The sequence below is a fragment of the Macaca mulatta genome, chromosome 5, assembly GCF_049350105.2.
Source record: "Macaca mulatta isolate MMU2019108-1 chromosome 5, T2T-MMU8v2.0, whole genome shotgun sequence".
Taxonomy (NCBI): domain Eukaryota; kingdom Metazoa; phylum Chordata; class Mammalia; order Primates; family Cercopithecidae; genus Macaca; species Macaca mulatta.
The window spans coordinates 107,276,005-107,288,585 of NC_133410.1; the positions used below are offsets into that span (position 1 = coordinate 107,276,005).

The 12,581-nt window shown below is 34.6% G+C and overlaps 1 protein-coding gene across 1 annotated transcript in view; it reads right to left on the bottom strand.

Moving 5' to 3' along the window:
* STPG2 (sperm tail PG-rich repeat containing 2) overlaps nucleotides 1-12,581 on the bottom strand; it is a 547,712-nt gene that overhangs the window by 381,923 nt on the left and 153,208 nt on the right. Inside the window, exon 6 of the mRNA XM_078002688.1 lies at nucleotides 926-1,085. Within this exon, the coding sequence (XP_077858814.1) occupies nucleotides 926-1,085 (160 nt within the window). The remainder of the gene's footprint in view (nucleotides 1-925; nucleotides 1,086-12,581) is intronic.

A 12,581-nucleotide genomic window follows, 5' to 3' on the forward strand; every position in this document is an offset into this window, starting at 1 on the left:
GACATAATTACATGAAACTTTTGGGTCCTTGAGAAGGAGTAGGTGCATGTAGGAACAATGTAAATATTTTTGTGGCCAAGGAATTGGTCATATAGATTAAAACTGGCCATCAATTCTTTGCTACTCTTCTCACTGAAAGATAAAGTTTCATGTCCTTCCAATCAATATGTGCTACTCTGAGTGACTTAATTAACTAACAGAATGCAGAAGACATGATATCCTGAGAGTTCTGTGGCTGGGTCATAAAAAATCTCGCAGCATCTGGTCAGGTCTCATGGAACCCTAGACCACCACGTTAAATGTCAGGCTGCCCTGAGGCAGCCATGCTGGAGCTAAGTACATACTTTGAATAATGGACCCATCTGAGCCTTGCCTTCTAGCCATCCCACAAAATAATGAGATATAAGAGAAAAACCTGTTGTTTTAAGCCACTAAGATTGTTGTACAGCAATAGATACCCAGAACTGTATGTCAGCAATTTTATAATTTATTTTGATTCTATATTCTTAGCTCTGAACACTAGAATATCCACTGAGAATACCAGAACATGTGATTGTAAACCTCTGAAATAAAAAGTTTAACAAAACTGAACATCATAAATTATATTACTAATAGTGACCACATAGTTGATATATTACATTGTTCATCTGCCAAGAAAAAGTCAGAAAATTTACCAAATAAAGAAAAACAATAGAAAATTATAATTAAGATGTGCAGAATGTTAAATTGAAATCTTACTAAAACTGTGTATTATTTTTATTTATCTGTGTTTAATGTATAGTGAATGCTTTAAAAAATGTTGACTTAAAATGACACCAACCATAGGACAAAAAAGAAAACATACTCTCTGGTGTATCCATCTTGTTAAGAACATTAAGTTACTTTATAAAGCCAAAGAGTAGACATACAGAGATAAATTGCTAACCTGGCATTTCCTCTGTCCTGATGTCCTGTGTGAATCGAACAGCAGTTTGACCAAATGGAATATTTTTCAGTCCTGATGTTTTCTTCAAGGACTTGAGAGCAGTTCGAGGCTCATTATATGTGCCTGGAGCCGGGGTGATTGATTTCACAGGTAAAAATCTCTAGTGAAGAACAGGAAAATGTGCCAATAAGAAACTATAGTACATTTTGATACTTCATGAGTTAAAAGCTGCCTTTTGAGTAATATAACATCTGTACTTAATTTATTTCTTAATGGAGTGAAGAAAATGTAGATGAATTAAGATCTTGTACCCATCAAAACATAAAATATAGAGCTTTTAGTAAAATCACCTAAATACTAATATAGTAATGTATTACGTGCCTTACTAAGGCAGACAGACTTTTAGAAGGAAATAATCTCAACATGAGATTCTAGATGATAGTGTAGGGATAATTATCATACTCAAAATATTGTGCCAGTTAATATAAATAAAAAACTATATGATCTAACCCTTTATTTTATGTGATCAAATTATATTTATTGAAAAAGTTCCTCAACATGTATATTCAATTAACTCAACAATATCATTAGATATCTCAAAAAAAAAATCTTAGATTCAGTGGTTTATCAATTCAGTTGAACTTATAAACTTATTAACATATATATAAAAAATGTTATATATATAACTATGAACTCATGAGATACAGCGTTGTATAATCTTTTTTTTTTTTTTCTTTTTTGAGATGGAGTCTCATTCTGTCACTCAGTCTGGAGTGCAGTGGCGCGATCTCGGGTCACTGCAAGCTCCACCTCCCAGGTTCACGCCATTCTCCTGCCTCAGCCTCCCATGTAGCTGGGACTACAGGTGCCCGCCACCATGCCCGGCTATTTTTTTGTGTCTTTGGTAGAGCGGGGGTTTCACTGTGTTAGCCAGGATGGTCTCAATCTCCTGACCTCGTGATCCGCCTATCTCAGCCTCCCAAAGTGCTGGAATTACAGGTGTGAGCTAGCATTGTATAATCTTTTTAACTTTTTATTTGAAAATAATTTCAAATTTACAGAAAAGATGAATGAATAAAAGTAATACAGAAAATATGTGTATAGCCTTTACCCAGATTCATCCATTATCATGTTACCTCATTTGCCTTTTTTTCTTTGCCAGCTCTATCTCTGTTTTGTCTGTTTGTCCTTCTCTTCCAGTCTCTGTCTCTCTTACTCTATACACACACACACACACACACACACACATATTTTGAAAGTTACATATGTCATGGTTCTTCACCCATAAATACTTCAGTATATATTTAGAAAAAAAATGTGGATATTTTCTTACATATCCACAGTACAGTTATCAACTCCAGTAAATGTATCAATGATCTAATGCTTTCATGTAATCTAGGATTCATATTCCAAATTCGTCAGCTGATCTAATAAGGCCTCTATTGCATTCTTCCCCTTCAATACATAATGTAGATTAGAGTCATATTGCTTTAGTCATCATGTCTCTTTTATCTCCTTTAATGTAGGAACATTTCTACAGCCTTCCTTTGTGTTTCGTGATTTTAACATTTTGGGAGAATCACCCTTTTGTATAATAGAATCTTACTTACTTGAGGTTTACCTGATATTGCCTCATAATTATATCCAGGTTATACATTTCTGGACAGACTACTTGGTAGGTGATGCATGGCTTTCCCAGGATATCATATCTGGAGATATGATGTCTGCTGGCCTTCACTGGTAATTTTAATTTTGATCAAATTCAACACTGTCTCTATATTTATAGTAAGTACTTAACATTCTACTGAAAGCAAGTGCTCTCCCTTCTCCTTCAATTATTTACTTCATTATCTAGCTATCTACTTACTTATCTATAGTCGACCCTTGAACAACATGGGTTTGAACAATGTGGTTCCACTTATATACAAATTTTCTTCACTTTCTGCCACCCCTAAGATAGCAAGACCAACCATTCCTCTTCTCCTTCCTCCTAGTCTATTGAATGTAATGACAAGAGCTTTATAGTAATTTACTTCCATTTTATAAATAGTAAATACATTTTCTCTTCCTTGTGATTTTTAATAACATTTTCTTTTTTCTAGCTTACTTTATTGTAAGTATACAGTACATAACACATATAACATACAAAATATATGTGACTTGACTATGTTATTGGTAAGGCTTCTGGTCAACAATGGCCTATTTGTAGCTAAGTTTGAGAGGAGTCAAAAATCATATGCAGATTTTCAAATGCATGGAGGGTTGGCATCCCTAATCTGTGCATTGTTCAGAGGACAACTGTACTTAGTTGTCTATTTATTATCCATATTGACTCATGAATGCCAACCTTAATGATTTATAATTTATTATTGAACCAATGGGGGGCACTTCATGTTGTTTCCTATGTCACTGTGATATGCTCTCATCATTATTTTGTTTAGAACTTACTTTCTGACATAAAGTGTTACACTTTCCTCTTCCACCTACCCTGGAATCAGTTATTTCTCTGAGGAATCCTTTTTCTTTCAGTAGGAACAGAATTAGAGACCAAGATCTGGGCACAAGATGTGTCCCTTGCTACTGGGGTATCTTTGCTTCTTGGTTCATTTAGCAGACAGAGCTAGAACATACACACATTCACAGAGAATGAGAGAGAGAAACACACACATACATATATACACTCACATATAGACACATGAACATACATACATTGACATGTGACATATATATGCATATATTCATACATATAAATATATATTAAAAATCATGAGTTCACATAAAAACCTTCAAATCCATCCCACAAGGTCCTCTTTCACCTCCTCCAATCCATTATTGTATGCACCTTCCTTAACAATGAAAACCATACCTCAGAATATCAACTTTTTTGCTCAAACTTGTGATATATCTAAGATAGTTTTATGATTGCTTTATCCATACCATCTCAATAAATCAACCTACTAAAAATAATTAAGAATTTGTTTCCAATTCTTTTTTTTCTTTTTTCTGAGACAGAGTCTCATTCCTTCACACAGGCGGGATCTCTAGACTCACTGGAACCTCTGCTTCCTGGGTTCAGAAGATTCTCATGCCTCATCCTCCTGAGTAACTGGAATTACAAGTGCATGTCACAATGCCTGGCTAATTTTTGTATTTTTAGTAGAGACTGGATTTTGCCACGTTGGCCAGGCTTGTCTCAAACTGCTGACCTCAAGTAACCCACCCGCCTCATTTGTTTCCATTTGCTTTCAGTTTAGTTATTAACTTTCCCCATTCTTACTGATTTATTTTTATTTTTGAATATATAAAACATTGAAATCTTTCCAAAAGATAAAATACGTATTTTTTTAAAGTATAGTCAAAGAAGTGTTATGCCCCCTGTTGGGGATGCTGCACCACTTGGGACAGAAAAGTCTCAATTTGCAACATTTGCTGATTTCCATGGTGTAAATACACCCACAGCAGTGGCTAATTTCACACTACCAACGTAATGTCAACCAGCTTGCAAAACTCCTGGAAACTTAACAGTTGGCTCTTGCAAGCCAGTACAAATAAACAGCAGCATACCAGTGCTTGCACTTTACCTCCTCACCATCCCTTGTAGATAACTAACATCATTATTTTCTGGTTTATCTTCATCGTGTTTATATAGCCAAGTAGTTATGTGTATGTTTTCCTATTTTCCTATATTTCTTAGACAAAAATATAGTACAACATATATGTTCTTTTGAGTTGTGTAAAGTAGGTAAATATTAACACTACTAAAATAACAATTTATTACTGGAAGTACAAAAAAGGAGTCTCAAATTTATTTTCCTAAATACTATCTTATTATTTTAGATGCTAAGTGAAATTTTAAAATGATAATTTTCAACCGTGACTGCATATTAGAATTACTTGAGGAATTAAAACATATATATTGCTGTTTAGGCCCTATTCTGAACCACATGAATCAATCTCTGGAAGGAAGAACAAAGGGCATGTTGGCACTTGGGTATCAGAATGTATTTAAATTCCTCAGATGTTTTTAATGTGCATCCCGAGTTAAGAGCCATTGCCATAAAGGAAATACTATGTATTTAAAATTAATAATTGAAGACATAAGGCAATTCGGTGCATTTAGATAAAATGCCTGACAACTCCTAAATCAATAACTAAAATAAGCATCTCAGAAATGTATCTGTCTTTATTTCTACAAACCAGAAATTCTGTGCTCTAAGTCTACTTTGTTAATTGTGTTATTTCTTTTTCTATCATAATCATATACATATATATATATATATTCACATTCAAATAAACATTAACACTACCACTAGTAGGTTATCCTGTTTAGTTTTAATTCTTCCATATCTTTTACTACAGAACCATTATTCTTTTTCCCATTATCCCCTTAAACCAAATTGATATAATATTCTTTTCTATTTCTAAAAATATATTTTAAAATATGATTGTGTCAAGTGATATAAGGTTAGGGCTATATATCAGATTAACAGAAACAGTATAAAACCTGAGATTTTATTTGTAAAAAGAGCACTTTTAAAAAATCAAGGGCACACATACACGCACAGGCACATGCGCAAGCGCACGCGCACACACACACACACACACAGAAAATATCCTGTCTTCCCCACATCCATCTCTTGTAGTACCTTAAGTATCATTAAGTTGCTTGATGCAGAAATCTAGTATTCATTCTTGATTCCTCCCAGTCCCTCATAACAACATCTAGCCCATTAAAAAGTCATGTTAATTTTAGCTCCAAATATACCTGCAATCTATCTACTTGTCTCCAAGGAGGTGTCTCTTAAGTACAATAAAATCAAAGTAGTCATCTATAGTCATCTGAAGGATAATAATCTTCCCAAGTTAAATAAGATAATTACAGCTGTACATACCATAGGTGGATAAATTTCACAATTACTTTGGTCTGGAGGCTGCCACATAATAAAGGTTTGCTAGTATTATAATTGTCTTGCCTTGCAAATATGTCAGATACCTTCAAGTGCTCTTAGTATATTCCTAGGAGTATGTGAAATGGTTACTGCAAAATATATTCTATGACTGTTGTATCACTAGTGAAGGTCCCAGTGGCAATTGTAGAAATGACCTAGTGCCAGGCTCCACAGAATGCCCTCAGAACCTTTTCAGAAAGAGATGCAAGCCTATATAGCTTACATGTTAACACTCCACACATTCATTAACAAAGCATATTTTTAAAAAGACTAAAGAAGACATTTCTTATAAACTGAATTGAACATTCATATATGCAAATTTGCTTAATAGAAAATGTTTAATAGATGGTTCTATTCAAATATTCATCTGTGTATTTCTAATTTTATTTCAGTTCATTTTACCAATATGTTTTGGTAATATATTTTTCTCAGACCATGTCTATTTCCAATTTGCTTAAATATCACTTTTCTTCTTATAACCTTTAAACGTCACTGAATGTGTTGCTGGCCTCACATTATGCCTATGAGACTCAATATATGAAAATGACTGTAGACCATTACCTGGGATTGAGAAAGAAAAGCAGGGGATGCATCATTTGCATTTGGTGTCATACTTTCTGTCTTCTGAAATTGACTTTTAATGTCATATTTTCCAGGCCCTGGTACTCCCTAAATCACAAAAAGAAATACATGTTCTCATTAAGAAAGGATCTATAGCACCTAAGGGAAGAGTTGGCTAAATATCTGAACCACAGTCACAGAGTTTTTAAGTGAATTCCTATATAATATTACCAAAGCACTACATTAAAAGGCAAGCTGGAACAAACTTAAGAGCAGCAAAAAAAAAAAAAAAAAAAAAATTTCCTTAGCGAAGCAGCCCTTGAACCCAAAAACACACTACCTGAAACTTTGCTGCCCTCTACTGATAAAGCTCAGAAAAAAATTATCCAGTTCTTCACATGATTAAATACTAAAATGAAAGAAAAATGACTTCTCTAGTTCTTCCATTTAAAAGTATACAGCTAGCTCATCTCTAAAAAATTTTGTACTGTCTTTTTTAAATGTATGTAAATCAATGTGTTTTTTCCAACAAATAGGCTTTAGGAAATAGTTTCACTACATATGGTAACTGTAAGAAATTAAGCTTTTAACTAGATACTTTATAACAGATAAGAATTAATTCAGTAAGTTCTGAGGTTGAGTTTTTTATTTTCTTAGTCATATAAATAAATATTAAGAAGTACTATTTATTCATCATCAAATATTTTAAGTACATTGATAAAGCACCTTTTATACTAAAAAAACAAAGTTAGATTCAAATCTTCTGCTTCATACATACCTAAATTATTTTTCTTTGTCTGAAAGAATTACTCCTTGATTTACTAATTGAATAATTGGCTTATAAATTAGACGTATAATGAAGTTCTATCATTATATCCTGTCATTTCTATCTTTATAATATTTCCAAATCCAACCACTTCTCCACCTCCGCAACTACCACTCTGATCAAAGCCACCACCATCTCTTACCTGAATTACGGTAAAAGTCCCCTAACTGTTCCCTGCTCCAATCCTTGTCCATCTTCAATCTACTGACATAGCAGCTAGTGAAGGAGCTGTTGCACAATCCGAGTCAGATTGTATCACTCTGCTTCTCAAACCCACCCAGTGGTTGCCAATCTCAGAACACAAGCCAAATCCTTAATACGGTCTGAATTACACACACATACACACACACACACACACACACACACACACACACATACACACACACACACATTACCTCTCTAGCCTCATCTCCTACCTCTCTCTCCCCTCATTCACTTTGCTACATCTCTTCCTTAAACAGATCAGGCATATATTCGCTTCAGGACCTTGGCGTTTGGCAGTCTGTCTGCTTCAAATGTTCTCTGCAGATTACTCCTTCATTATAATCAGGTCACTACACAATGTCACATTCTCAATGAGTCATTTCCAGGCCACCCAATCTAAAATTTCATTACCACCTCCAAACAATTTATGTTCCCTTCTCTGCTGTTTTTAAGCGTATCATTTATTACTATCCAAAATAAGATTTTCTGCTATACTCTAAGCTCCAGAAAGGCCGGGTCATTTTCTTTTTCTGTTTTGCTCACTGCTATATCTCTAGAGTATAGAAGAGTACCTGAAACACAGTAGGGTTCAGTTAATATTTGCAAGAAGACCGAGATCATGCCACTGCACTCCAGCCTGGGGCACAGAGCAAGACTCTGTCTCAAAAAAAAAATAAAAAATAATAAAATAAAAAATAAAATAAAATATTTGCAAGAAGAATCGATGTGTACATGAATTGAATCCTACATTTCCACTGACTACATTATGAATTTGATGATGAGTTCCTATTGAAAATAATCTGGCTCCAAATAAGTGCATTAGCCATTTCTAATTCTTATTTTTTGTTGTTTTTGTTTTTCATTTTTTGAAATGGGGTCTCACTCTGTTACCCAGGCTGGAGTGCAGTGGCCCAGTCTCACCTCACTGCAACCTCTGCCTCACGTGCTCAAGAAGTCCTCCACCCCAGCCTCCTGAGTAGCTGGAACCACAGGCATGCGCCACCAGGCCCGACTAATTTTTGTATTTCTGGTAGAGATGGGTTTTTGCCATGTTGGTCTTAGGTTCCCCAGGCTGGTCTTGAACTGAGCTCAAGCAATCTGCCCGCCTTGGCCTCCCAAAGTTCTGGGATTACAGGCGTGAGCCACTGTGCCTGGCCAGCCACTTCTAATTATGATAAAATATGTAAATCCTATCTATTTTTTTAACCTGATAATTTGGGGGAAAAAAAAAAGGAGAAACTAAAAATTTATGAAAAACTAATACAGAAGTATCTTTTATTTTAAATAGGTTAGATTCTAAAAAGTTATCCAAAAGTTCATGACACCTTGGCTCAAATGAGCAGATTCACGCCATTATTTGCTGGCTGGTAGAAAAGATGCACTTCAGCAATGATACATAAGATTTTTTTTATCTACCAACTTGTAGTAAGTTAAGTTCAGAAGAAAAGAAACTTCTACAAAATTCTGTGGCTATATAAACCTGCAAAATATGCAATAAATATAGAAATATGGGGTGTATAAATTCAAATACATAGCGTTAGCCTGTTTTCTGAAGCTATACAGATATGCAATATCCTTCTTCTCCCTATACAGTAGTCCTTCCTTATCCAGAAGGGATAGGTTTCAAGTCTCCCAGCGAATGCCTGAAACTGAGGATTGTATGAAACCCTATATACACTAAGTTTTTTTTCCTGTACATACATATCTATGATAAAGTTTAACTTATATTTTAGGCACAGAAAGATTAATAACAATAATTAATAATAAAATAGAACAATTATAATAAATACTGTTCACAATTTCACAGATAGAAGATTCATACTTACTGCAGATCTTAGCAACCTCAACATGTAATTTGTTTCTTTCCTTATTGTCAATAACTTTCACCTTTCCAAAGAAAGCACTTTACAACTTCTCTTTGTCATATCCCACTTGATAGCATCACTATTCTTGCACTTTGGAGCCATTATTAGTTAAAATAAGAGTTCTTTCAACACAAGCACTGGAATACCCCAACAGTCAATCTGATAACCAAAATAGCTACTAAGTGACTAACGGGCTTCACCTACCAGGTGGGACAAAGCAAGAAGTTGAGATATTTCATCACACTACACAGAATGGTGTGCAATTTTAAACCAAATTGTTTACTTCTGGAATTTTCCATTTAATATTTTCAGACTATGGTTGACCACAAGTAACTAAAACCACAGGAGGTAAAGGTGCAGATAAAGGGAGAGTGCTATACAGGCCAACGTGATCAAAATGATCAGCTACTAACAAACCGGAATTACTTTTCTACTATTTTCAACAACTGTATAAGTGGTCACTACTAGGGATCATAGGGAAAAGATTACATGTGAATTATAAATGAATATACTTCAACTTAAGAAGACTTTCTTGCATAAAAGGACAAATGAAATCTTGAATCCTTCAAGAATACTTCCTTTTTCTTTTCTTCTGTTTTTTTGTAAAGATCCTAATGTTATGGAACTTTCCTTCACTAAAATAACATAGAACAATCAAATGAGGTCCTTGCTTCTAAAAAGCTAGGTTTTGGATTTAATAAGCCACTTAGAAATAAGCTCCAAAATAAGTCTGTGAGAACTGACCACTAAAGGACAGGTTTCCACTTATGACATTATAAAGAAAGTAAAAACACTTTGAAGAAACCAACCCTAGGCAAAGGTTGAAAATCCTGTTTTCCAAATTGTGAGCAACAGACAACCTGCATTAATATCAATCTATTAAATACATAGCCCCCCAGTTCCCATCTTAGACCCAGTAAATCAGAATCTTGTTGAGTATGGGAATCTACTTTTTAATAAGCCCCACAGATGATTCTCAAGCACAGTAAAGAACCACAGACCAGAACAAAATGAATCACTACCATAGCATCTTTTACTAATCACATCTATTCTAAGGAAGAAGACCCAGATCTTAAAAGTATTCTGCTGTGGAAACAAAGCTTAAAAATTATTGAAACAGGTTATTTATGGCATCTTTTCATCTGTAACCTAACAAAAAATGGTTTTCTTTCTTTAAAAGCTGAAGTATAATCTTCCATTTGATCACATTATGTGCAGGGATTGGAAAACTGGGAAAAACATACAGCTTAAACTTTATTCCTACACCATCATTAGTAATGATTATTACTATCATTTTTTTTTCTTAGGTTTTGGGGAAGCAGATGTTATTTGGTTACATGAATAAATTCTTTGGTGGTGATTTCTGAGATTTTGGAGCACCCATCACCCAAGCAGTGTGTGCATTGTACCCAATGTGTATTCTTTTATCCCTCACCTCCATTCCACCCTTTCCCTCAAGTCCCCAAAGTCCATTGTATCATTCTTATGCCTTTGAGTCCTCATAGCTTAGCGCCCACTTATGAGTGAGATTGGGTTTCCATTTCTGGGTTACTTCACTTAGAATAATGGTCTCCAATTCCATCCAGATTGCTATGAATGCCATTATTTTCATTCCTTTTTATGGCTGAGTAGTATTCCATGGTGTGTGTGTGTGTGTGTGTGTGTGTGTGTGTGTGTGTGTGTGTGTATAAAATATCACATTTTCTTTATCCAGTCATTGATTGATGGGCATTTGGGCTCCATCCATATTTTTGCAATTGCAAATTGTACTGCTATAAACATGTGTGTGCAAGTATCTTTTTTGTACAGTGACTTATTTTCCTCTGGGTAGATACCCAGCAGTGGGATTGCTGGATCAAATGGTAGATCTACTCTTAGTTTTTTAAGAAATCTCCACACTGTTTTCCATAGTGGTTGTATTAGTTTACATTCCCACCAAACAGTGGGAAACTGTTCCCTTTCCACCATATCCATGCCAACATCTAATTTTTTTTTATTTTTTTTATTATGGCCATTCTTGCAGGAGCAAGGTGGTAACACATTGTGATTTTGATTTGCATTTCTCTGACAATTATTGATGTTCAGTATTTTTTCATATGTTTGTTGGCCATCTGTATATCTTCTTTTGAGAATTGTCTATTCATGTCCTTTGCCCACTTTTTGATGAAATTGTTTGTTTTTCTTCTTGCTGATTAGAGTTCCTTATAAATTCTGAATATTAGTCCTTTCTCAGATGTATAGATTGTGAAGATTTTCTCCCACTCTATGGGTTGTCTGTTTACCCTGCTGATTATTACTTTTGCCGTGCAGAAGCTTTTTAGTTTAATTAAGTCTCATCCATTTATCTTTGTTTATGTTGTATTTGCTATTGGGTTCTTGGTCATGAAGTCTTTGCCTAGGCTAATGTCTAGAAGGGTTTTTCCAATGTTATCTTCTAGAATTTTTATGGTTTCAAGCATTAGATTTAAGTCTTTGATACATCTTGAGTTGGTTTTTGTATACAGTGAGAAATGAGGATCCAGTTTCATTCATTCACATGTGGCCTGCTAATTATCCCAGCACCATTTGTTGAATAGGGTGTCCTTTCCCCACTTTACGTTTTTGTTTGCTTTGTCAAAGATCAGTCAACTGTCAAGTTTTCTGGGTTTATTTCTAGGTTCTCAATTCTGTTCCATTGGTCTGTGTGCCTGTTTCTGTATCAGTACCATGCTGTTTTGGTGGAGATAGCCTTGTTGTATAGTTTGAAGCTGAGTAATGTAATGCCTTCAGATTTCCCCAGATTTGTTCTTTTTGCTTAGTCTTGCTTTGGCTATGTGGGCTCTTTTTTGGTTCCATATGAATTTTTGGATTGTTTTTCCTAGTTCTGTGAAGAATGATGGTGGTATTTTAATGAGAATTTCATTGAATCTGTAGATTGCTTTGGCAATATGGTCATTTTTATAATATTGATTCTACCCATCCATGAGCATGGGATGTGTTCCATTTATTTGTGCCATCTATGATTTCTTTCAGCAGTGCAGTTTTCCTTGGAGAGGTCTTTCATCTCCTTGCTTAAGTATATAACTTAAATTTTTTTAAGCTATTGTAAAAGGGTTGAGTCTTGATTTGATTCTCAGCTTAATCACTGTTGGTATAAGCAGAGTTACTAATTTGTGTACATTAATTTTGTATCCTGAAACTTTGCTGAATTCATTTACCAATTCTAGGAGCTTTTTGAATGAATCTTTCAGGTTTTCTAGGTATATGAAAAT